Genomic DNA, 26194 nt, shown 5'->3' on the forward strand with positions numbered 1-26194 from the left:
CTTTTTGATATCAAGTAAACTGATTTATATTAGGGTTTCATAGAAAATAGGGATGGTTGTGACGCAATTTTTATACTCTTGCAACATGTTGCTACAGAGTATAATAGTTTTGTTTATGATCAGGAAGAAGAGACGAGTTGAAATCCGGGTGGATGTGTGTACGTCCGTCCAAGCTGTAACTTCAGAAAAATTGAGATATCTTGACAAAACTTGATACAGAAATAAATGAATGCCCACAAAACGCCGTTAATCGGAAACCAATAAATTGTCATAACTAAGCCCCACAATAAGATACAAAACTGTTATTTGACACAACGAATCACATAAGTAGCATCTGCAGATTAGAATGTTTTTTTAAATGGGCGTGGTCCCGCCCTCTAAAAGGTTTAGTATGCATATCTCCTAAACCGCTGAAGCTATAATAACCAAGTTCACTCAAGACAAATATTTTTAGCACACCTACCGACAGTGAGCAAATGGAATCGAAATGGAAATGGGGTGATAACCCCGCCCACTTCCCATATAATGGTTTTGATTAAAACTACCAAACTAACTTATGAAATAAACTAGTCAGAGACGTTGAATTTTACACATACCATGGTACAATTAAGCTTTATTGGAGCCAATACAAAATTGGACGATGGGCATGGCACCACCCACCTTTAGGTAAAAACCCATATCTCGAGACCTGCCCAACCAAATTCGGTGTATAACATTCTTCTAACCTTCCTATGTTGCAATGCGAAATTGGGCGAAATCGAACTGCAACCACGCCTCCTTCCCATATAACCCATATTTAAATTTTATCTGATTTTTTGACATTCCAGTATACAAATAAAGCAATAATGAATGTATATAGATAAAACTTTGCACGAATAATTCCTTTAAAGTATACCACCTTATGTTCAAATCGAACCAAAACTGTTCAAGACATTAGCTACCGAATTTGTGGACCCTAGTACATATAGTTGACTTTTTACTGAAAATATCGGTCAATTTGAAATTCAGAGAGGATCCTCTCTTAGCCGCTTTATAACTAATATCTTATTTACGAACATCCGGCTTACTTTACTATATATGATTGGTAATAATATGTGAGGTACCTTAATGAAATGCTTAGAGCCTTTTATTAGTCTGTGGCATATTAATAGTATGTGGTATTGGAAAAAGTTTATAAAATTGTTGTTTGTATCACCTCAAACTAATCGAGTTAGATATAGGGTTATGTATATATAAATGATCAGAATGAAGAGACGAGTTGAAATCCGGGTGACTGTCTGTCCGTCCGTCCGTCCTTCCGTCTGTGCAAGTGGTAACTTGAGTAAAAATCCCCATATAACGGTACTGTTAAAAACTACTAAAAGCGCGATAAATCAAGCCCTAAACACGCCATAGACATTGAATTTTAACTCTGGGATGGTATAAGATGACTTTATAGCAACCGCGTTCAAAATTAGACAGTGGGCGTGGCACCGCCCACTTTTAGATGAAAACCCATATCTTGTGATCTGCTTAACCGCTGCAACCAAATTCGGTACATAACATTCTTATATTTCTAAATTGTCTAAATCGAACCAAAACTGTTTAAGCCCCTAGGTACTAAATATGAGGACCCCAGTGCCTATAGTTGACTTTTTACCGAAAATGTCGGTCAATGTGTAAGATATATAATTGAAATTTATATAATAAAACAAATAATTGAATCTCTCGATAATTATATGTCTTTGTGTCAAAAATGGGTTGAATCGGATCAATACTTCCTTTAATATAAAATTTTGCCAGCACCTGAAGGAATTTCCCTGGCTTCTTGATTCTCGCAAGTTGCAAGAGTATAAAATGTTCGGTTATACCCGAACCTAGCCCTTCCTAACTTGTTTCTTTTAATAAGCTATTTCAAAATAATTTCCAAGTTTATAATTTTAATTTAAATGCTTGATAAGGGCACATCTAGTGTGGTATTACTGCTTGAAATATTTTAATATTTGGGGGATATATTTTTATAGGAATAAAAAATTAATGTACATAACAAATTCCAAAATCAGTAAAATGTTGACAATACAATGTCCTACGTTTGTTAAAAGAATTGATATTTAACAAAATGGCAGACTCTGTCGTCGTTTGCAATACATTTGAGATAAACTGATTGGGCTGATTGGACCCAACGGCTATACTTTCGAAACTTGTTACTCAAAAAATATTTTTAATATTAATTTTACTATGGTTTTTTAAAGGGGGAGTAGAATTTAAAAAAAAAAATTACGCTTTCTCCTTCAAAGTGTTCCCAAAAAGTGAAAAATTTTAATTTCGGAAAACCCACTCAGTGTTCCTGGGCAAAGCAATTATCTAACGATATAATTTTGATTTTTTGATTTCAGATGTTCCAATACCGAGTAATGCACTGCAATTCAACTTGTTTCCGCTACAGAGTAATTGCTGCCACTGCCGTATTTTTTTTAAATTCTTTATGAAAATTTATTGATTTTTAAAAATAGATTTTAATTGTTGCAAAAATCATAAAAATAGGCATAGTTTTACACGAATAAACCCTTAAAAGGTATAAGGAGTATTCAGACCGAACATGTTAATCTGATACTTCGTTTAAACACTTAACTGTGAACATACTTTTTTTCTCTATATCAGTTGTGTGTTAAATTTTGTTCCAAAACAACTGATTCAATTATATTAAATACTTACTTTTAGAATAGTAGTCTCAAATTATTTTGTACAGAGCAGCAAATGTCGTTGCCTATACGACGTAAAACAAGCAGCTGATCTGTTATTACGAAGTAACGTAAAGATTACCAATCTTGCTAGACTGCTACTTCGTTACTTGGTAGAATGATAACCGTTAATTTTACAAAAACAAAAAGGCACGTAAATAACCACCCCTATAGACTTCCAGAAAACTATAGACTTTCAAATATGCAAGTACCATAAAATAATTTTTTTTCGAAATTAAAGACTTAAAACCGACACGATTCTTTCTCAACCCATTGCATTAGAACTAGTTGTATACTGTCGTGTTTTATTTTATTTGTATTTCTTGCATGTTCAAAAGCCGATGAGTATCTCATTCACAAATCGTTTTATTTTCTAATAGACTACTATTTCACACAATGTTGGTATATACATATGTATATATTTTCAGTAAACTTACATACATATATTATTAATAATTTATTTCAGCTTTTATTTTTAATATTTTTATTTTTTTAATACATTTTTATACAAATTTTCTTTACAGGAAAAAAGTAATTGTTTTATTTTAATATTTTAACATAATTCAATTTTCTGCGCTGTTATTAACCGAACGAGAGGCGTGTAAGAGTACTGGATGTAATGTATTACAGAACTGTACAATATTTCATTTAATTTGTAGTGTTGATTTCTCATGTGAAAATAGTTGGGGAACGGAATACCAAGCTGGAGGCTTCGAAATACTTATACTTATAATAAGAAATAAAATTATTTTTGAATTTGTATCTGTAAATGTGTATATACGCATTTTCAACTAATTTAATACAAAAAAAAATTTAAAAAACTAAAAATATATTAATAAATACAAAATAAAATAAAAAAATTAATAAAAAATAAATTTAAAAAATAAAAAAACTTTTAAAAAAATAAAAATATTTAAAAAAAAATTTTTAATTATAAAAACGTAAAAGTATTAAACAATTGTTTTTAATTTTCCTAATAAATTTTCAAAATTAAAAAACAAATAAAATAAAAAGACATGATGAAAAACTGTTTTATATAAAATATTCTTTTACAAAATTTTTAAAATTAAAAAACCAACGTAATAAAAACTTTTATGATGAATATTTTTATATTAATTATGAGTTCACAATTTTTTTTTATTTTGATTTCCTCACTACTCTCCACTCTTCAGTTCAGTTAATATACTACTTTCTTAAATTTCAGTGCTTTTTCTAGATTTTTGAAAATTTCTTATATCTAGCCGCTTCCGCTCTACTCAAATACAAATTGTCGCTCTCTACAAGTACCCACAAGTGTACTCTGCCCCTGCCACAACTTTTTTGAATATTACAATCCGTAATACGCTTAAAATTTGAATGCAAAGCATACATATTGTGGATTGTGGATTTTTATTTAATTTCATTTGCAATATATTTTTATTTTAAAATACACACACACACACGACCACCGAACGACGGATGCGTGATGTACAATTGTACTTACATACAACGTACATTAATAATAATACATAATATTTGTTGTTAATAATGTTACAATAATAGAAACAATTTTGGACATTTGTTGGTTTTGCTGTAGAGAAGCGCGCCAAGTTTACCTCAAAGGATTACATATTTTGCTAGCTTAATTACATACAAACATACAATAATTCTATATGGTAAGTAAGTGTGCGACTGAGGTCTATTAAAAGCACAAAATAAACAACGGCAGTTCAGTTCTGCATTTTGCAATATGCAATAATAACTTAACGAAATTAATTATAAATAAAAGGTAATAAAATAACCTCACTTATGGTTCAACAAAAATGTGGCATAAAATTGCATATTTTCTAGTAAAAATTTTATGAAATCTATAAATAGCACCTTAACTGCTCTTGCTAGCATTTAAAACTTTTTTTCTTTATACATATATACTCGTAATTATTTTTTGTACTGATACTACACATTTTTGATAAAAATACGAAAATTAATTGCTCAATAACAAATTAAAAATTCATTTGCAGAAAGCACATACTATTTGCAAAAAAAAAAACATATTCTTCCATTTTTCTATAAAATTCACCTTCGGCTACTAATTGTGCCAATCGTAGCTAATATCTGACAACACTTACACATCAAAAAATCAAAATAAGCAGCAAATCAAGAAGATTACAATCAAATCACCAACACACGTCCAAAGCATAACGACTCTTCCACCTGTTTCTTAAGTGTAATCAGTGAGCCTTTATGGTATTTAAAAAGTGCTGTTAGGGCGGCTCGCTTCCATTACTCACTTCTCGACGACACCTCGATCCAGCGTCGTTTACTGGTACTCATCATCGCTGCTCAGCAGCATCGTCTTCTCATTATAGTTCTGGCTGATAGTGGCGACCCTTTGGCCGCCGGGCATGAATTTCCGTTGATTGCCCAAGGTTTTTGATGCGATGCAGCCGGCGATGCTGCCACCTGGTGTGCCTTGGCTGGAGTTGCCCAAACTACTCAACGTGCCGCTATTGCCGCCTGTGTTGTTGCTGCTGGCGTGATGTGTGGCATTCGGTTCGTCCGGATCGTAGGAAGAGACGCGTATACCACGCGAATTTTTACCACCTAAAGAAGAGTTTTGAGAATTCCAAATTTCGCATAGAAATTAAAATGACGTTATATTTATGGAAAAATATGGCAACGCGCACAAAACACAACAGTTATTTATTGAGCGAGTAATTTGCAAAAATAATTTTGAGCATCTCATTCATGTCATGCCAAAAGAGTAGTGAGGTATTAAAAAAAAACAGTTAGTTTATAAAAATTTTAAAATAAAATAAGTACAAATTTTTTAAATTTATTTTTTGTATTGTTTTATCTGATTTTTTTCTTATTAGCGAAGATATTCTTAAGTAACGAATCAGAATCAATTCACATCTCAAAAGAACGCCGGAATTAGGTATCTACAACTGTAAACTGACAAGTGCACTTGGATAACAAATTAAAAAACAGTTAGTGCGAATTTATGGTTTTAAAAAATAAATATTGTTAAATTAATTAGTTTTCTATATTATGAAAATCTCTATGCAATGGTTCTGAATTTGAACGGTACATACAAATTATTTTAGTATATGTGTTCAAAGATGAAAGCACGTCAAGATCAGATTTGACCTGGACTGGTCAGTATATACATATATACTTCGTGTGAAATTTTATATATTCGGTCAATGGTCCCATGATACTCGTTTTGTGTGACAGCGCAGATCCATAAGAGAGCTTGAGATCGTCTACTACCTCTACTAACAACAACCTCTCTGATGCCAGCATAACGATTTTTAAGCACTGTTTCTTTAACTTGATGTTATCGTCATTAAGAAAGTTGGCTGGAGGGTGACTTGCATGAAGCAATTTTTCGTAGACTTCACGACCTTTAGTGACTGTTTTGTCAGTTTATATGGACCAATCTGGGCCAAATTTGATCTTCAGATCGTGATCATCTGATCACGTATATAAGACAATATTTCTGCAAAAAATTAGCTAAATTTTTTTTTTATACTACTCCAATAACTTAAAAAAATATTTAAAATATAAAAAAACAACAAATAATTACAAAAAAACGCATTCAATGATACTTATGCAAACATCTTTTATTTAATATTTATAATAAAAATTCATACAATATTTCATTTAAAAATAATTATTTTTATAAGCAATTTTCATATAATTTACAAAGTTTCATTTATATATTGGTAAATAATCTTTAGTACAATGATATTGTAATATTGTACAAGGTAAGCATAAAATTTTCACATGCGTATTGTATAAGGCTATCACATAAAAGCTAAAAAAGACTATTGTGCAATACTCGTACAGTAGTATATGTGTTTATAAAGGAAAAAACACAATACACACAAAAAAGTGTACAAACATTAAATAGAAAACCAAAAAGGTGTATAAAAAGCTAAAAAGCTGTTTATAGGGTGGTTAAAATTTGTATGGTTTAGTGCTATTGAAAACAAAATCAAAGCAAAAATATCAAAAACAATATAATATAAATAATATAATTTAAATTGAGGCAATTAAAATTTTATCATTAGTTTGTTTTGCAAAGACAATTTAACTTTTTATTTTTTTTATTTAATTTTTTTTTTTTTTTGAGAAATGTGTAAATTGCGACAACTGCAAATGATTTTGATAACTGTTAATAAATTATAACTGTGTACTTTTGGCAAAAAATAAAAATAAAACCCTTATATATTATAATTCTTTAAATCCGATAAATACAAAATTCTTTCAAAAGCGGTACACCAAATGAAGAAGCTTGTTAAAAACAGTAAAAATATCAAAAGCAATGATCAAAAAGAACCCAGAGGAAGTCTACACAGAAGCTAAAACTTGTTTAGTTCCAACTCATTGAAATCGCACGCTCTAAGACTCAAGCGGCCACTTTCAGATGTGCACCGAAATTTATCACCAAATTTTAAGCGAAATATGACGCCTTCCTACAGCAAAACTATGTATATGCTTTGATAAAATCTGGAAATTGATTTTGGAATTTACATTTGAAATTAGAACGCCTGAATATTTTAAAACCAAAGAAGAATCTCTTGAAATGCATAAGGATATTTATATTTGTTTTTAATAGAACAAATTTCTAAAGTAGTGAAAACAATACTTTTGCAATCAGAACTTCGAAAAACTGTTTAAAAATTACTAATGCTGTGACAACAACAATGTCGAACTCGAATCGACATGCCCTTTCATTTTCAGTAAATAAACAAAACAATTTCTCTTGGCGGCAGTCAAATTTTTGTTAAGAAAATAACACAGTATCGACAAAATTTGCTGTAAAACTAACGACACCAGAAATGCAAAGAACAATAAGCACGATATTTTGTAACAAAAAATTTATTTATAAAAAATTGTAATTCTTCATTGTGCAAGTTAAGTACTTTGTGCTTTAGGTTCATACTAAAGTAACATAATTTTTTTTCATGGATTAAGTACCAGAAGGAAGGCGGCAAAATTCAAGCAAGTTCTGTTTTAACCAAACTATAGATAAATATGTAGGTGCTATATTGGCAAACTAATTATTTTATTTGTTTTATAATAACCTATAAATATTTTTTATTTCTGCAGTTAGTAATAATAACCTACCTAGTGGGTAAACAATTAGATCAAATTGAAGAAGTTGCCTGGTAATAAATTTTTAAAAATATGTGCTACAAAAAAGTAAGAATTAAGAATTCAAAGAATATAAAATAAAAACCAAAGTACATATTATCTATCAAACAAGCTACGATTAACAGGAATATGTTTTGAATACAGTTGGCTTAAGCAGGAATGTATTGGGGCAAATTTAATTTCCTATTCATTTTCTCGATCAATAATATTGTTGTTAATATTTGTATTTTTTATCTGTCGCTTTGTTATAGCAAGGCAGTGCATTGGTCCAGGTGCACCTTGAGCTACGCCAAACAAACAACGCTTGTAGAAACTTAAAGGTATGAAATAAAAAGCAGTGTAAATACATACATATATATTAGAAAACGAACGAAAAACGCATACATCCTTCGCAATACACACATGTGTATGTGTGTGTGTGTCTAATTATATTTTAGTTAAACTTAAGAGCTACGCCATTTTTATCGTTTGCTTGAAACTCCTCTTATTTTTTTATTGATTATCGCTTTTAGTCGCTTATCGTTTTTCAATGTATAAATATATATTTATATGTACTCGTGTATGTTTTGTACAAGGCAATTTTGGTAAGCAAATGCACTTCGCAAAGGTATTTTGTCAACGCATTAGCACTATAAAAATATTGTTTTAGAATTGATTTTGTCCTTTTTTTTGCTTCTTTTTCAATTATTTTTATTAAATTATAAGTAAGTACTATTTCTTTTTCTGTTTATGTTCGCCCTCTTCAACGCTCATAACATTTTATGTCTTCCGGTCGGCGGCTCATTTGCGTATTGTCAGACATTGATTTTAAAGTTTCTCATAACGTTGAGACGAGGTAACTTCTGTAAAAGGAATAGAAGAGAAAAAAACAAGTTTTTGAAGAAACCTAAAGCGGTAGGTAACGAAAATAAATTGTTGGTAAAAATAATATGAAACCGAAGTGGAACCAAAACCAAAGTGAAAATAATGAAAACAAAACGAGTGTGTGTGTGTTTTTAATACATTATAAGCGCATTGGACTTGAACTTGGGTGCGCATTACAAGTGCGACCTTTCAAGGTGGATAGTGTCAAAGTAGGAGAATAGAAATAGTTTCAGCACGCGTGTGTTATAGCGGTTTTATTGGATACTCTATAACTAACTGCTACTCACTACCAACACCTAGGCAATTTTGGTAAAATGATGATAATTAAAATTAGTATTTGCCAGCCCAAAGCTGAACGCATTTTTGAAATTTTAGTTAATATTAAGGGAACATAAAACAGTATTTAAAAAGGTTTTGAGTGGATTAAGCCACGGAATGGTATAGATATACGATATAGCAGTGCAGATAAATATAGAATCATACAGTGAGAAAATAGTTGCAGGCAGGATGCATATTAAATTAACAGTTAAGAAAGCCCAAGCCACGTTCAAAGCATGCATATTAAGTAAAATATATTGCAAAGTGATGATAATGGACTTACCGGAACTGTATTGCGTGTACTGTTGGTATTGTGGATGGAAATTGTGTATAGCATCTGTCATAATATCCTTGGGATTCATAGTTTCCTGAAAAAGAAATATTTTTATAAAAATTATGTAACGAAAATGCATTCACATACTTTAAGACTGCTTGAAATTGATTGCATGGTAACAGAGCGACCTTGGCCATCGGCAATACAGCTGCGCGCATAGACCTATAAGGAAAGAAAGGTAGTATTTACAATATAAGAAAATTACAGCTGCAAACAGATCTGGGTATACACATTTAAAAGCAATAACAAGGAAAAACGTTAACTACGGTTTCATTTTTTATAGTATAAAGGAGGATAAAAATATCTGTATCTTGATTTTGATCGGTCATTGCAATATTTCTTGGAGATATCTTGTCAAATGACAAAGCTTTCCATACAAGGACTTGATTCCGATCGTTCAGTTTATATGGGAGCTATATGCTATGGTGGCCCGATATCGGCGGTTCCGACATATGAGCAGGACGTGCGTAACATTTTTGGTCGACATCTCAAAAACTGAAGAACTAGTTTGCATATACACAGACGGACAGACGGACATAGCTAAATGACTCAGCTCGTCACGCTGATCAATTATATATATACTTTGTAGGTTCTCTGACGTTTCCTTTTGAGTGTTACAAACTTCGTGGCAAACTTAACGACTCATAAACTCAACACTTCTGATAACAAGTAAATTATGTATATGACTACTAATACTAAGTACTAATAAATTTAGATCAATTGCAAATATGCATGATATGAGCACATACCACGCACGCTCACAAAGTGAGTACAAGAGATGAGGCGAATAAAAAGGAAATTAAAAATGCAAAATATTTGCCACGCTTCAACGCCTAACCATTACGCATATGCCAAAGATATGCCAAAGCACATCGCTAGCACTAGCAAACTTTCGATTTTCACCTAGTCAATGTCTAACTTTACGGTCCACGCTTTCTACTGGCTAATCGAGTGTGAGTTTTTCACTAGCATACGCAATAGTGTTAATTGCTTGCAAAGTATGTTTATTATGAGCTACTAATAATTTATGTTGTTGTTATTGTATATTTATCTTATCAATCGGCTATTGCATGTCAGGCAATCACGCCTAGCAAACATTTGCACTCGATGAACTTGCGAGTAAAGCGTAAATAAATAAAATATGCAAATGTTAGTCATAAACAATAATGACAAATTATAAAAAAGTAAACATAATTAAATCGTTATTATTTAACTCACCTGATAGGGGAATGCATAGCGCAAAGCAATCGCAGCAAACAACATTTCAATGCAAATGAAGAAGTTTTGATAGCCCGCCGAAACAGTACCAGCTGAGGTGACAGTGCCCATGCTGTCCACAATTGGCGAAATGACCTTGGCCTTTTCCAAAATGGCTAACATAACACCTGTAGGCGGTAAGAGCGTATAATTAGTAAGACACCAAAAATAAAGACACGTTTGGACTCATTAGAGTGACTCACCTTGCCAAAACGATAAGAAAATAATCGATTTGATTGTACAAAATTTCAATACAGGCTCGAATGGTGTGAGTAAATCACGCGTAGCGAAATAGAACAGATATAGACCGTAAAGGGCAAGAGTCACGGATATATTATAGATAACGGTTATGTAAATGTAGCCGCCGTTTGCGCTGTAAAACAGTATAATTTAATTAAATAAGTTGCAAAGAGTCTTTATTCCACATTTTCATACCTCCAATCACCATCATGATAGTGGCCAAAGGCTTGCAGAAATATAATAATAAATGCCACCAGCGGCTTCACCAAACAAAATTGCAATGTGGCCTGCTTGCAAAAGCGCAAGAAACCGATTGTATACGTCTTGCCCTTCAGACAGCAGGTGCCATACAGACACGAGCTCTTAATGGGTTTGCCGCGTATCTCGGACATGATATTGCCCTCGCCACCAAGGTACTCATAGCAGAGCGACAGGAAACTGTAGATGACAAAAGCTAAAGGAGGAATTATGTAAATAAAATTTTTCAAAAAAAGATATCAGCAAATCTTGGCAATGTCGTATGCTCACCTTCGTAGCAATCGCGCACGGTAAAGAAGTACACATACACATTATCCGAATTGAAGAAAAACAAACTGATCCATGAGTATGTCGCATACATGGGCACAATAAATAGGATACGGACTATCCAGCGCTGCTCCTGTGGATTTGTGTACCAACGCAGATGTTGATAAATCTACCAGCGTGTGGCATTGTGTAAACAGAGTGTTGAGGCAATATGAAAAAAACAAAGTAAAGCATTTCAGTTACATTTTTTTTAAGCACAAGACTACCCACCTGTTGGCATGTGATAAATAGTGCCACCCACACGAAGACGGTCGCAAGTCCTTGGGCGGTTTTTGTTTGCAGGAAGATACCATCACCGACGTGACTGAGCGGATCAATGGGTGACGGCATTGGTTTGGCTTGTACAACGATACTCGGCTTCAGCGTGGTCGATTCGGTCATCGTCGATGCGGCAACTGCGATGGCGGCTGCTGCTGTGCCATTCGTGTCAATGAAGCTCGTTGTACTTGGCGTTGTGCTGCTCACAACGCTGTTCATACTGCATATGAAAATAGAGTAATAATTTGTACTGTAGAAATGAGTTTTTTTTTAAGAGAAAAAAATTTAAAAAATTCAAAAATTAATGTTAGTATTTTAAATGCTTTCACATAACAAAATATTGACTTTGGGAAAACCCAAAAATATACTCAAAATTGCTTAAAATTGGTATAATAAAATCAGTAGTAAGAGTGGCCATCAAATTGAAGTGGCATTCAAGACTTCTAAAATCCTCATACTAAGACTCGTATATAAAATCCATGAATATCTGAAACATCAGTAATAAAATAAAATAAAGCGACATAAAAATTAGTATACATTTTTTGTTGGTAGTGCAATCAAATTTTATATATAATTTAACGCACATACAATATGTAAGTACACCACATTTTTATTTTGAATATATTCAGATAAGATTCTTTGTAAATATTCAATGAATTATGATTATGTAAAGAAGCTTTCGTTCTAAAGAAAGTTGCATGTACGTGCATTTTTTGTTTCTTATCGTCGCAACATCTAGTATTTATTTTTCTTCGAATTTTCTAAGGAAAGAAACTATAAATGTTTTTTCAATCGAAAATATTTAATAAAATATTAAAATTAACAAATTTCCCAGGAATTTTGTTGCTAATGCCGGACATGCTCGTGTTGGCAAACCATTTTCAAATTAATTCTAAATTAAAACGAAAATAACTTAATTAAATATGAACTTTAAAAATATTTCGCATAAACATGTTTTGGTTAAAATTCATCCGGACACGAATTATTTTTAGTCAAGTCTCAGACTTTTGCGACGCTTCCTAACCCGAGTATACTAATTTCCACATTTCCATTTAATTGTATCCGTTAATTTTATCAAATCCATATTGGTCATTCAATAAGTAGCTTCATAATAATTTAATTCACACTTTCTCTTAGCTTCCATATAAGGATTATACAGATTTGCACCGGTCTGGTTGACAATGTAGATTATATGGTAAGTGATGTCACTTAAAGGGCAAGGACAGTCTAAGATTTTTAAAATTTATTTTTTTGCTTAAATTATGTTTTCCTAAAACATTATTTAGTGGATAAAATGGTGAAGAAGAATACCACGTAAATTCTTAAACGCGTTTTCTTAAAGCTTGTAACACCCTAAAGAAAACGTCAGAGTCCCTACAAAGCATATATATAATTAATCAGCATAAAAATGCAAACTAGTCCCTCAGTTTTGGAGATATCGGCCAGAAATTTTGCGCACGTTCTTTTGCCACTACGACGCTGTTCGTTTGTCGAAACCGATATCGGACCACTATAGCATATAGCTGACATATAAATTGAATGATCCGAATCAAGTGCTTAATGGAAATTATTCAGATGGAAGAATTTATTCAGATCGGAGCCAAGCTTGCATGGAAAGATTTGTCATTTGACTAGATATCTTAAGACAAAATGCAATTTCTAAAGAAATGATTAAGATCGGACCACTATGACATATAGCTGTCATACAAACTGACCGATCAAAGTCAAGATAAAGATATTTTTATACTCCTTTATGCTATAGTAAAATTCACCTGTGAAGAGTATTATAGCTTCAGTGCAGCCGAATGTTTTGTTATCATTTCACTTTTTTGTCAAAAACAATTTATTGCTAATTTTTTCAGTCAAAAGTTGAACCTTTTTTACAAGTCCGTGATTTTGCGAAAATTTACTGTACCATTTTATCAAATCTGAACCGCACAGGCCCATTACAACTGCACGCGCAAACTGAATAGATAACAAGTAAGGAAGAGCTAAGTTCGGATGTAACCGAACATTTTATACTCCCGCAAAGTCAAATGGTATACTCGTTTGAGATTTCTTTGTGGATTGACTGATATTTTCGGTAGAAGGTCAACTATAGGCACTGGGGTCCACATATTTAGTACTTAGGGGTTTGAACAGTTTTGGTTCGATTTAGACAATTTTTGGCCGCAAGGTACTTTAATTGCATTATTCACGCAAAGTTTTACCCCGATATAATCATTGTTACCTGATTTGCATAGTGGAAAGTGAAAGAATCAGATGGAATTTAAAATGGTGTTACATGGGAAGTAAGCGTGGTTGTAGTCCGATAGAAACATGAAAAGAACGTTATGCACCGAATTTGGTTGAAATCGGTTGAGCAGATCTCAAGATATGGGTTTTCACCTTAAAGTGGGCTGTGCCACGCCCACTGACTAATTTTGAACGCGGTTCCTATTAAGCCAATTTATACCATCTTAGAGATAAAATTTAATGTCTCTGGCGTGTTTAGTGCTTGATTTATCGCGCTTTTAGTAGTTTTTAACAGTACCGTTATATGGGGAGTGGGCGGAGTTGCCACCCGATTTCAACTATTTTCACACCGTCAATAGAAGTGCTAAAAACATTTGCTTCTAGTGAATTTTGTTACTATAGCATTAGCGGTTTAGGAGATATGCACATTAAACCTATTAGAGGCGGGACCACGCCCACTTTTTAAAAAAAGTTTTAACTGCAGATGCCCCTCCCTAATGTGATCCTGTGTACCAAATAACAGTCTTGTATCTTATTGCGGAGCTTAGTTATGGCAAGTTATTTGTTTTTGATTAATGGCGGTTTGTAGGCGTGGCAGTGGTCCGATTACGCCCATCTGCAATACCAACCGTCTCACGGTACCAAGAAACATGTCTACCAAGTTTCATAAAGATATCTCAATTTTTACTCAAGTTAGAGCTTGCACGGACGGACGGACGGACGGACAGACGGACGGATGGACAGACAGTCACCCGGATTTCAACTCGTCTCTTCATCCTGATCATTTATATATACATAACCCTATATCTAACTCGATTAATTTTAGGTGATACAAACAACCGTTAGGTGAACAAAACTATTATACTCTGTAGCAACAGGTTGCGAGAGTATAAAAAAATGTCTTGACTTATAGAACCTTTTTTACGTTGGTGTGAAATTTGATCGAATGTCAATTTGCGTTTTCGACGCGACAACTTTGTTTGGCGATTTTTAACATAGAAAAAAAATTTAACTAATAGTTTTCTTTAAATTTGTGTTTCTAATGAAATCACGTATAAGGAATCATTAAAAATGTTACGAAGTGTTTTAGGTAGTATTTGAATGGCACAAAGCATTCAAGGAAGGTCGTTAAGTCATCGAAAACTGGCTTCCTGCGAGTCGTCCTCCCACCTCTCTTAACGACGATAACATCCAATAAGGTAAAAGAAACAGTACAAAGAAGTGATCGAGTTTGCATCAGTTAGACAGCAGAAGATCTCATCACCGCTTATGGAACGACTTAACACATTTTGGTTAATGTTCTGGGTGTGAAGCGTGTCTATGTGACGTATATTTATGAAGACGACGTCGAAACTATCTAACAATCTAGCAAATGGCACTCTAAAAATGAGCCGAAACGATGAGAAACAAAATTCACCTGAAGGCCATCACAGCCTGACTTATAACAAGTGTATGGATAATTGTGTAAGCGTTGGCATGCTTTTGTATTAAAATACGTGAACATAAAGTTTTTTTATATTAATCCAGGTCAAATTTGATCAGAAGGCAAACCTAAACAGGTACGTACTTTACTAGCAAATATTACATAGATTAAAATCCAGTGTTTTATTTTGTTGCAGATAGCACAAGTTTATGAAATCACAGCCGCCCGTGATTCAGAAGATGAGTCCACTCAAATGTGTGTAATAATATGAAAGAAAAAAGTTCGATTCCTTTTTCGTTACTCGCGCAATGCATTTTCATATTTAAACCTTATTTAGAGCATTAAATTTATGTTAAGCTTTTCTTCAGATAAGATTTTCTTGGAAAGTGCACAATCGAATCACAAATTTCCTCAAAACTGATTTCACTGATAACTGATTTCTAATGTCATGTTTTCACACTCGACGTATTGCACACTCCTTGAATGATTTGCGAGTGCTTATATTGTTCAATTTCAAAACTTGACAATAGTATTCATTAAATTTATTTTTAATTGTTTTTTTCAAACGGTTTATCAGTACTCGGCAACCTTATGAACTGGCTTCCTTAGAAGCCTAGATGATAGTTATTCACAACAACCCGACTATTCTTAACTTTACACACAATTACACACATGACTTCATTTGAAAAGTATTTAACTTATCACTAAAATTTGGTATGACATACCAACTGTAAAATCTCACTTTGAAATGCGATTAGAAAAATAGTGTTTCGCCGATATATTATTCAAAATTGCAACTAGAATTTTTTCCCGTTTTTTTTACACCAGTACACCTGCTAGACCTTTCTGAAGCCATAACAAAACTTTCTTACCAAACACTGATACATATTTACTCATACAAAATACTGATAAATATAAAGAAGAGCACACAAATACCCCTCGTAACTGTGACCACGCTAAGTATATAATATATCTTCCACGAAGTTTATTGCACTGATAACGTGATTGTAAATACGAGCTCATAAAGAATAACAGCATTTGACGGAATAGCTTTTGAGTAAAATGCTTTGATGCATTTGTAAATGAGTATATATATGTATATATGCACACATGTGCCACGGTGTTCAGTATATGCGCCATTAAAAGTTGAAGTATGACAAGATAAAAATTGAATTATATCAACACGCACTATCATTATATAGGTATAGAGGCATACGCCCATTCACTTATTCTCACGTTTACTCAGTCGGCTGTACACCGTCGTTAAGCGACGTTTTCCATTTATTGTCTCCCATCATATTAATATCATATTTGAATGTTGATAATGACAGAAGAAATGATGCGAATGCTTGTAAGCACACTTATAAGATATTAAATAGACCCTTGTAGCAGCACCGCTATACGAACTTGTAGTTATAACGATGAGACAAGAGAAAAAAGAAAAGCGTGGAGTTGTAGAGAAATGTACATTTTGAAAAAAACGAAATATATGTGGTCTTGGCCCAAATCTAAATTTTAAAGCCACCGTGTTATAGTAATAAATGGTGCGTATCACCATTACCAAGGGTTTCAGTTTAAACGTAGTTTCCGACCAACTTTAAAAAACGGTGTTAAACCTGGTCACTTCTACGCAGGCAATGGCATCTTGGACTTCACTTTACCTCTAAAAAAAATTATATGTTTTTCACGATGTTTCTCAAATCCCTTACTTTTTATAAAAATATTGATTTTGTGTTTCCAATAGAATCACGGCTACGGGATTATTGAAAATATTGCAAAAGTGTTTGGGGGAGATTATTTTATCTCCAACACAAGTAATTGAGTTGCACAAAGCATTTGGTGAAGATCGTAATGTCATCAAAAATTTCCCTCATGCGAGTCGTCCATCCACATTTGTTAATCCCGATAACATCGAAAAACGCAATACATTTGTTTAATGCTTTGGATATGAAGCGTGTCAATGCTATACTGGTACCTAAAGAACTAAATCTTTTGCCAAAACGACGTTAAGTAGAGGTCGCAAAAGTGTAGGAAGGATGAAGGACCATCCATTCAACAAACGTATCATTACTGTGGACAAGCCGTATGTTTATAAATATGTTGTCACAACTGTCCAACAATCCAGCGAAACGCTTTCCAAAAATGCAACGAAACCGAAAAAACCAAAACTTGCTTAAGGCACTACTTATAACTCATTTTCAATTTTTTTTCCTATGGTCGCTAGGCTGTGCTGTGCTGCTATTGCAATTAGCCTTGCACTCGCGCATGTACTCTGCTTCAAGTCCAGTTATGGTTCATGCGGTAGAGAAAGTGGATATACCATATGTACGCGATACTTGCCTGGGCTTAATAGATATGAGAATGAGCGAATTGAAAAATAATAGAAAAATATTAGATCATCGTAAAAAAGGAAAACCACGCGCCGCTGTAACTACTTGCTGTCTAGTAGTAAAAGCCATAAGATAATGGTGCAAATGAATTCAAAAATATATTGTATGAAGCAGGCATATCGAATATATAGACACGCATATGTATGTGTGTATGGTATAGAAAAAGACACACAACAGAGCCTACTTGTATTAATCGCGTGAAAATGATACTGAAGTGGCGGATAAAATACAGGAAAGCAAACAGGACACAAAAATAAACACAACAGCGCAAACAGTTGGATAAAAAATGCAGCAAGTGGTGTCATGAAACATAAATTTTTATTTTTATTACATAGGAAGCCAACTATTATTGCAAGCAGGCAATGCGAGTATACCAAATGAGGCGAGAGGATTACGTGTTATGGCGATAGAAAAAACAACGCCTCGTCCTTAAATGGTCACGGTCACCAGACGCTGCTCTATAGTTGCTCATATATGTATGTATGTAGGTGTGCTTAAGCAGCCGTGTATACACGTACTGTTATTAAGCGAATGTACAACATATCGTGGCTGAGCGAAAAATCGGTTAAGTGGAATTGGCATTTTTTTATTAAACTATATTTTTTCCAAGAAAAAAGGCTAATCAGGACATAGTTTTGTGAATATTACTGCATTGTAATCGACTATATACTTACATATACAAGTTTGATTACAAATAACAAGACTCGTGACACATGTCAAGCTCGAAATTTCAAAATTTACTAAAAGCACTTAGCAGGTTTTGTTTGTGAACCTGTTATAGACACATAATTATTTGTACTAGCACGTAGTAGAGGAAGACCCACGCTTTTGCAATATTTTTCATTACACAATTCCATACAAATATACTTTTATTTACTAATATCACTTTAGCACAATAACAACTAAGCCATTTCTCCTAGAATTTAATTATTTAAATGGTTGACTCTTGCTTTCACATGGTGTCGGTGGAAAATCGATAGAGGCTAACTTTAAAGCAGCAAGTTCACTGAAACTGCGAATCGAATTTATTTAATGCCATAGAAAATTGATAATGGAAAACATCATTTGCTTAATTGCAAAAGCAAATAATATTATAATTATTGTTAAACGGGCATGAAATCGGCAGCACAGCGGGCCAAAGGTCGATTTAGAGGACTGAAATTTTGAAATTTTTATTTATTATTTTTTCGCGATTTTAGAGGCATAAAGTAGGGCTTTCAAGTATCAGTTTTCGACCAATATTTTTATATTCTTGCAACATGTTGCTACAGAGTATAAAATTTTTGTTCCACTAACGGTTATTTGTAACGGGTGATCACCCCGCCCACTCCCCATATAAAGGTTCTGTTAAAAACTACTAAAAGCGCGATAAATCAATAAATTAAAAACGCCAGGAACATAAAATTTTACAAAAGGACTTTATAAGCTTTGGGGTCAAAATTGAACGATGGGCGTGGCACTGCCCACATTTCGGTGAAACCCCATATATCTGGACCTACTCGACCGATATCGACCAAATTTTTGATGCAATATTATCTTTACATTCCTTTGTTTCAGTGCAGAATCTAACACAATTTTAAATTCCATCTGATTCTTTCATTTTCCAGTATTGCAAATTAAGGACCAATGAATGTATCGAGATAAAACTTTACACGAATAGTGGCTTTGAGGTGCGCCACCTTATTACCAAAAATTCTTCAAATCGGACTAACGTTATTCAAGCCCCCATATACCGAATATATGGACCCCAGTTTGTATAGCGAACATATTATCGAAAATTTCGGTCAATCTGTGAGATTTACTATAGAAATTCGGAAAGAATCTTTTTCTGACAATAATATGTCTATATGTCAAAAATGGGTGGTACCGGGTCAATAATATAAATAAGTAAATTTGAATGAATATACAATATTGGATACACTATAATTTAATGCAGAAAATGTGTGAAATTGATCCAGAAACTACCCAAACTACAATATACTACACATATTAATTTTTTGATACCCTGAAGGTATTTCACTGCCTTTGATCCTGTCAAATTGCAAAAGTATGAAATGTTCGGTTACACCCGAACTTAGCCCTCCCTTACTTGTTATAACAATGACTCATTCATTTCTTAACGCATCTTAAAATGAAAATAGCGGTACTTATTAGATTCTGAGAGCGGTAGATTGAGTGTCAACATTTGAAAAGTTTATTGTGTGGATGACTCAACCGTAGTTTCGAACTCAAGACTACTTTAGCGTTTTTCAAGTAGTTTTGATTACCATTAGAAACCATAGATTTATTGCTTCGAGGTGCAACCTCTAATCAATAACAATTTCTTATATCTGCGTGTTGCGCGCAGTAAATCCTGATGATAATTTTCGAAATTATTCCAATTTTCTGTAGTAAAGTTTTCTAAAACTAAATAAAACGACATTGACTACATAAAATATTTTTTCTCTTTGCATTTGTATCCTTTAGTAAGAATCTCCGCAAAAAAAAAACGCAAAAAGGTGAGAGCACTGGAGCAACAAACTGCACCCACCGAAACACTGAGCAATTTGCAGACAATAAAACTTGCTTTTCTTTAAATCATTCAGGTTAAGTGAACTTAAATAAAGAAAAGCAAAAGTGTCGCATTAAACATGCAGATCTGTAAGAGTCCACACAAAAGCAAAAATACCGTTAAAAACTAGGTCACATTTTGGCACAGCTTAGTGAAATAAGAGAGTAGCGATTTTTCGTACATTTAAAGGGATTGCCCAAAAGCGTCCGGCAACAACAAAAGCAACATGCACACTTATGTCTGCACTCAGCTACTCAGGGTACTTGTGTCGTACGAAGCGTGTTGCAACAAAGAAACGAGGAATGTGTGACAAAAATGAAGCAAAAAAATAATATGTGAGGAGTTTGAACTGAAAGAAAATAAAATAGTTTATATCTACACAACAAAATAATGATAAAGGATAGCCAAATAAAGTAGGGAAAAAAGCCAAAACGACGTGCCTTTTTATTTACTCTGGAAAAATGAATGTAAATCATGATAGCGTTCTACCAAATAATCCACAGACGTTATGAACTGCACGCATACACATATACATTCATATACTAACATATGTACTTGTATGTATGCATACCCGAGTAACTGTCAGACTGCCTGGCTATGAGGGATGAGCTCTACTGAATACGGTAGAAAAAATGGCCACGCTGGCTTCCGTTGCAAGGAACTTGGCAGATGACACACCTTGAAATCCTTGAACATTCAAATGGCACTACGTCACGCACGCGAAAATAAAAGCATTTATCTGCACAAATATAATATTATAAAGGAAGTGCGAAGATACCAAAGGCTTTGTGTGTATAGAGGTTGCAGACTATAACATAATCCACGATTTAGAGATAGTAGAGAAATAATATGCGAAAATATTGGTTCGTTTTAATATTAGACTTTTCATAAATGTATTGTATGTCTATATGGCCAGATGGTTAAAAAAAAAACTTTCAAAAAATAACTGTTCACTAAACGTTGATTACTTTTTGTGGTCGTTCGCTTCTAAAAGCAGAATGGGAAACCATACACATTTGTTCGTGAAAATATCCAGCAAAACAATCTCAGATCTTTTTGTAGTATTCTCTGCGAAAGAGATGGCACACTTTTCCTTCAATCTTCCGAAATACTACAGTATCTATCTAACTTCAGCTCGTATTAAGCTGAACCTCTAATATATGGCGGACTGCCAGGCAGTATAACTTATCCTATTTTTTTGAAAAATTAATCAAAGCTCGATATAGCAAATGATTTCAATGTGATAAGATTGTAGTGAGTTGGAATTTTTTTGTTTACGAAAACTCGGTCAAATCTAATTGTAAAGGCGCTTGCGAAATTGGTTAAAAAGTAATATAGGATCAATGATGGTTTAAATAAGGATGTTGGCTTTGTATAATAACTTCGATTGTTGTTCATAATTATTGGATTAAAGAGCTTTAGTAGACTAAGCACATAGTGGACGACCTAGTGCACAGCAATGAAGTAAATAAAAATACTTCAGATACAAGCATTAATTTGTTTTTACGTGCACAACTAACTCTTATCAAGTTATCCATATTATACATATGTACATACTATAAGTCTGAAAAGCTAAAAAAGATAATTCCTCTCCGCGCTTATTGCAAACGTTTACGAGTGAATAATTTGCTACCAGTGATATAATAATTGTCTGTCTAAGCGAGTGTTCACTACTTACACACTTAAAATTTACATACCGAGTGTAGATTTGCCTCAGCAATGGGCTGTTTGTTGCTAATGTAAAAGGTAATGTTTCAATTTACAACAGGAAGGTAATTTGTAAACCCGCAAGAGTTCATTAAACTAAAGGAAAAAGGTAAAAGCAAAAGGCAGGAGCGAAAATGGGGAAAAAATAAAGGCGATGCCCACATAAGTTGTGCGATAATGAGCAATAGATGGTGAGCTGGTAATGTGCCCATGAAATAAATAAACACAGCTAAACATGTAGGTATAAGAAAACTTATATTAAAACAGGAAAATAGAGAGAGCCCACAGAAATTGGCAAGGCCAGGTAACAGCAGACATGAAAAGAAAAAGCGGTAATTGCAAAAAGGCGCTAATCCAACACCGCAATAACGAAGCTGATGTCACCTTGTGAGACCACTGCAGGGCGAAGACTGATGAGTAAGTAAGACTTGTTAACTGAATGCTAGACTAACTGACTGGCTGGATGACTGCTTGTCTAAGTAGTTCGCTGACTCGACGATTTGGAAGCACAAGCTGAAACTTATGTAGATTGAAGATTGAAATAGGAAGGAGGAAAAGTGATGAAGTTGTGGGTTCAGATACATAAGTAGTTGCAACTTTCATGTATTTATATGTGTAAGTCTGTGTGTGTTTTGGCGTACAGGACGTATGAATAACGCATTAAAACGAGATACATCCATATACGAGGAAATGGGTATGTTTGTACATAAGTATCTCTCAGATAGGTGTAGCGCAATTAGTATAATGTTTAACAGTTATAAATACAACAATATTTGTAGACAAGAACGCGGTGCTAAGCGTGCAAAAAGATATGAGACTGCAAAGTAGAGAAGACAAACAAAATTTATGATGGAAGAGGAAGTTCCTAGACGCTGCTGCATAACTGCGAACGCCAAACACCTCACCAACGCGCCATTCAATCAGTCAACCAACAACGCTAGCCTTGAGAAGCATGATGGTTACATTACTGCATACTGATGTGCGAATAAGAAGCAAAATAAAAATAAAAATAAAATAAAATAATATGAACCACCGACAATCGTAAGAGTATGGGAAATAGATAGCCACATTGTTGCAAAACGAAGCTAATGACACGTTCGCAGATAGTCAAGTACTTGGTGAGCGGAAAACATCTCTCGCACTGCCCGTTTCAGCTTCAAACAGAGCAGTACAATAAATGCAAAATGAAATACTTGCTAGTTAACAGGTTTTTACGCCAACAACAATTATCGGAATTTATCAGATAACAAAAGCTATTGAAATAAAATTCAATAAAATATTTTAGCGAAAAATATGAAAATTAGACACAACAGAAGAAGTATATGACATAGCCTAAAAAAATAACCATTAGTATTACAGTTAAATACCGTTTACATTAGCTATTTGTTGTTGAATTTAAACCATATGGGTCACCTTGTGAATTTTTGATTTCCAAACCATATCTGTAACAAATTTATAAAATACACTAGTTACCAATTTAAAAGAAAGAAGAATATGCACCCTTTAGTTCAATAACTTTTTTGTATTGTATATTTAATGTGATTTTACGATTTCGATTATTTTCAATATTTTCTCCAATTGAAATTGCATCTTTGACATCAAAATCAGTATCAGAACTATAAACACTATTCACATTTTAAGCGGTCTGGTTTGTGTTTTCGCCTTTGTCGTAAAATAGAGATTATTTTAGTAGCAGATCTTATTTTCCTAACGCCATATTGCGTAACTTTGCACTTATACAAAGAGAGTTACAGATTACTAAAGCCATCTATTGGAAAAATTAAGGATTTCTTTTTACTACCATAGACAGTTTAGTTTAGCAAACAGTTGTCATGTTTCAATCTCCTTCTCTTTAACGATTGACGCGCGTTCAATATTTATTTAATATTTGGCACGTGATCTATATTAACAATTATTGGAACCCGATTAAATGCTACACCTTCAATATTTACGGCGATGCGAATTTCAAAATATTTAAATATGTTTTGATATTGATCGCGATCCACCAATACACACTAACCGTTTAATAAGTATCGCTATCCAGAATCGCAGACGATATATATTGAACATGTAAAAGCCGACTTAGTAATTAAATTCAGGCAAGCTGAATAATTTATTGCCGTTATATATTTTTACCGAAATTCGATTTTATTATTATTACAGTTGCCGTGAGTGCGTGTGTTTGTGTTGGGAGTCATGAAAGTTTTACATTCTTCCTGATTTACTAAGTGAAAAAACTGAATTTATATAATGAAAGAAACAAAATCAATGATTTCAATTATATCCTTCATATGTATTAGTTTAAGTAATGTAGAACAAGATGAACAAACTCTCCTAGCTATAACTCATTAATTTAAAGGGCTGCAGAAATAAATTTTAATAGTTTATTTATTATTAAAAATAAAGGTTGCCCTACGTCAGGCGTTCACGTTTATGTTGAGCAGTAATTTAAAAAAAAAACGTGAATATTGCAAAAGCTGCATACCTTTAAAGCTGAAAAACTCGTTACTTATTCACGCGATGACCACAAAGCTTGATTTTGACTCATCGTTCAGAAAGAAAGCTTAATAAATGAAAAATACACATAAAGCATGGTAAGGAGTGTAAATTATTATATGAAATTGAGGCATATATTTGTTTACAATTATTTGTTACAAGCAATTTATTTTATTATGTGGCAAAACGGTAAGCTTTGGAAAACAAGTAACAAACTGTTCAACAAACAATCCACGGTCAAACAATAAACGAAAAGATAAATAAATAACGCAAACTTTAATATGTATACATTCGTATTCATAGGCATACAAAGTTATAATCGATGAAAATAGTGACAAAACCACGAACTTCACAAATAAAGGCAGTAAAAATACATACAAATATGTTTGTAAGTTTGTACGCAAAAGTGGGCAGAAATAGACATGAGAAGTAGAGAATAAAATAAGTAAAACATAAAAATTAAGCACCTGGAACAATTGAAGTAACCAGGCAGAATAATATAGAATATTTTTTTAATTAATAGCACAAGGAATTTAATATTTTGTATCTAGCTTGTGTCAATTATTTTTCTCCGAAAAGTTTTCAATTAAAAATTTAACACTATTAGGGAATTCCAATTTTTGCAAGAACTACCAAACCGAACTTCTAATATAAGTAAACATTGTGGAACAAACGTCGCGATAACATTCTTGAAGACACACGGATCCGCATGCAAATACACAAAATCAAATTCATGTGTCGTTGCCCCACGCGAACATATGGCTTCTGATATTTGTAAAAATGCACACTAAGCGACTATTCGCCTTAAAATTAGCCTATAATGCAGTATAATGGCCGTTAAATTGCTTTGATAGGAAGACCAGAGGGTCTTTAATTTTTATTGCAGATATATATCCAAATTCCTAATTCTTATGAAATTAATATATTTTTAATTTATGTATTAAATAACTGGAAATTAAAGAGAATGGTAAACTAATTGGATAAATAAATATATTAGAATATTTAGAGTCTGTACAAGCACTAAATATGCTGCTTTCGTTTGATCCATTTAAAATAAAACCTATTTTCAATATAAACATTTGTACATATATGTATTTTACTGAATATTACTATTCAATGTAGAAATTTGCACAGATATACAACTTTCCAATTCGCACTAACCTTGTTTGTCTGCGTCTTATTTAGGCTGTTTTTTTATGTATTTTTGTTGACACTTTTACAATTTTATTTTCTTTTTACAAAAGCGTTTGAATAAGTTGCTAAAAGTAAAACAAAATCAACCACTTGTCATTTATATGATTATTGTTAATTTCTTTTTTCTCCTGTTGTGAATGTCGTTGTAGTCGCCAGCGAATCAATTCGACAAAGATGACGTTTTTTCTTTGGCTTTGCGAGTGCCCTCACTTTAGATATTTTGTCTAAATACACTGATAAAACTTTAAACACTGGTAATTCGATTTTTGTGCGCGAGTTGTCCGTAATTTGTACTAAATTATGCGATTTTGTAAGCAATTGAACCGATTTTAACTTTTTCAAAAATCACTTTACGATCTTGGTGGAAAAACTCACTGATTACTATGAAAAATAAATACGAAATGACTGATATGCAGTATTGCCAAAACACAAAGTTAATCCAGCTCACCAACAGGTGGCGCGCAACTGAATTTCGTTAAA

General features: G+C 33.1%; 1 protein-coding gene across 4 annotated transcripts; it reads right to left on the reverse strand.

Moving 5' to 3' along the window:
• Positions 1-3008: 3008 nt before the first annotated feature.
• Positions 3009-26121, reverse strand: Tmep (Transmembrane endosomal protein). 4 transcript variants are annotated; one of them, XM_036366706.2, is made up of 10 exons: positions 25925-26121; positions 25682-25779; positions 11671-11938; positions 11404-11569; positions 11071-11329; positions 10839-11008; positions 10597-10763; positions 9466-9540; positions 9328-9412; positions 3009-5303 (listed from the first exon to the last, which is right to left on the reverse strand). In XM_036366706.2, the coding sequence occupies exons 3-10, from the start codon at positions 11935-11937 to the stop codon at positions 5020-5022; spliced, it is 1473 nt and encodes a 490-aa protein (XP_036222599.1). In that variant the 5' UTR covers position 11938; positions 25682-25779; positions 25925-26121; the 3' UTR covers positions 3009-5019. The 4 variants fall into 4 exon arrangements, with proteins under 4 accessions (XP_036222599.1, XP_036222622.1, XP_036222588.2 ...); XM_036366729.2 differs by lacking the exons at positions 25682-25779; positions 25925-26121 and adding an exon at positions 16102-16239; XM_036366695.2 differs by lacking the exons at positions 25682-25779; positions 25925-26121 and adding an exon at positions 12087-12151.
• Between the last annotated feature and the right edge of the window lie 73 nt (positions 26122-26194).

The sequence above is a fragment of the Bactrocera oleae genome, chromosome 6 (assembly GCF_042242935.1).
Source record: "Bactrocera oleae isolate idBacOlea1 chromosome 6, idBacOlea1, whole genome shotgun sequence".
NCBI classification, from domain to species: domain Eukaryota; kingdom Metazoa; phylum Arthropoda; class Insecta; order Diptera; family Tephritidae; genus Bactrocera; species Bactrocera oleae.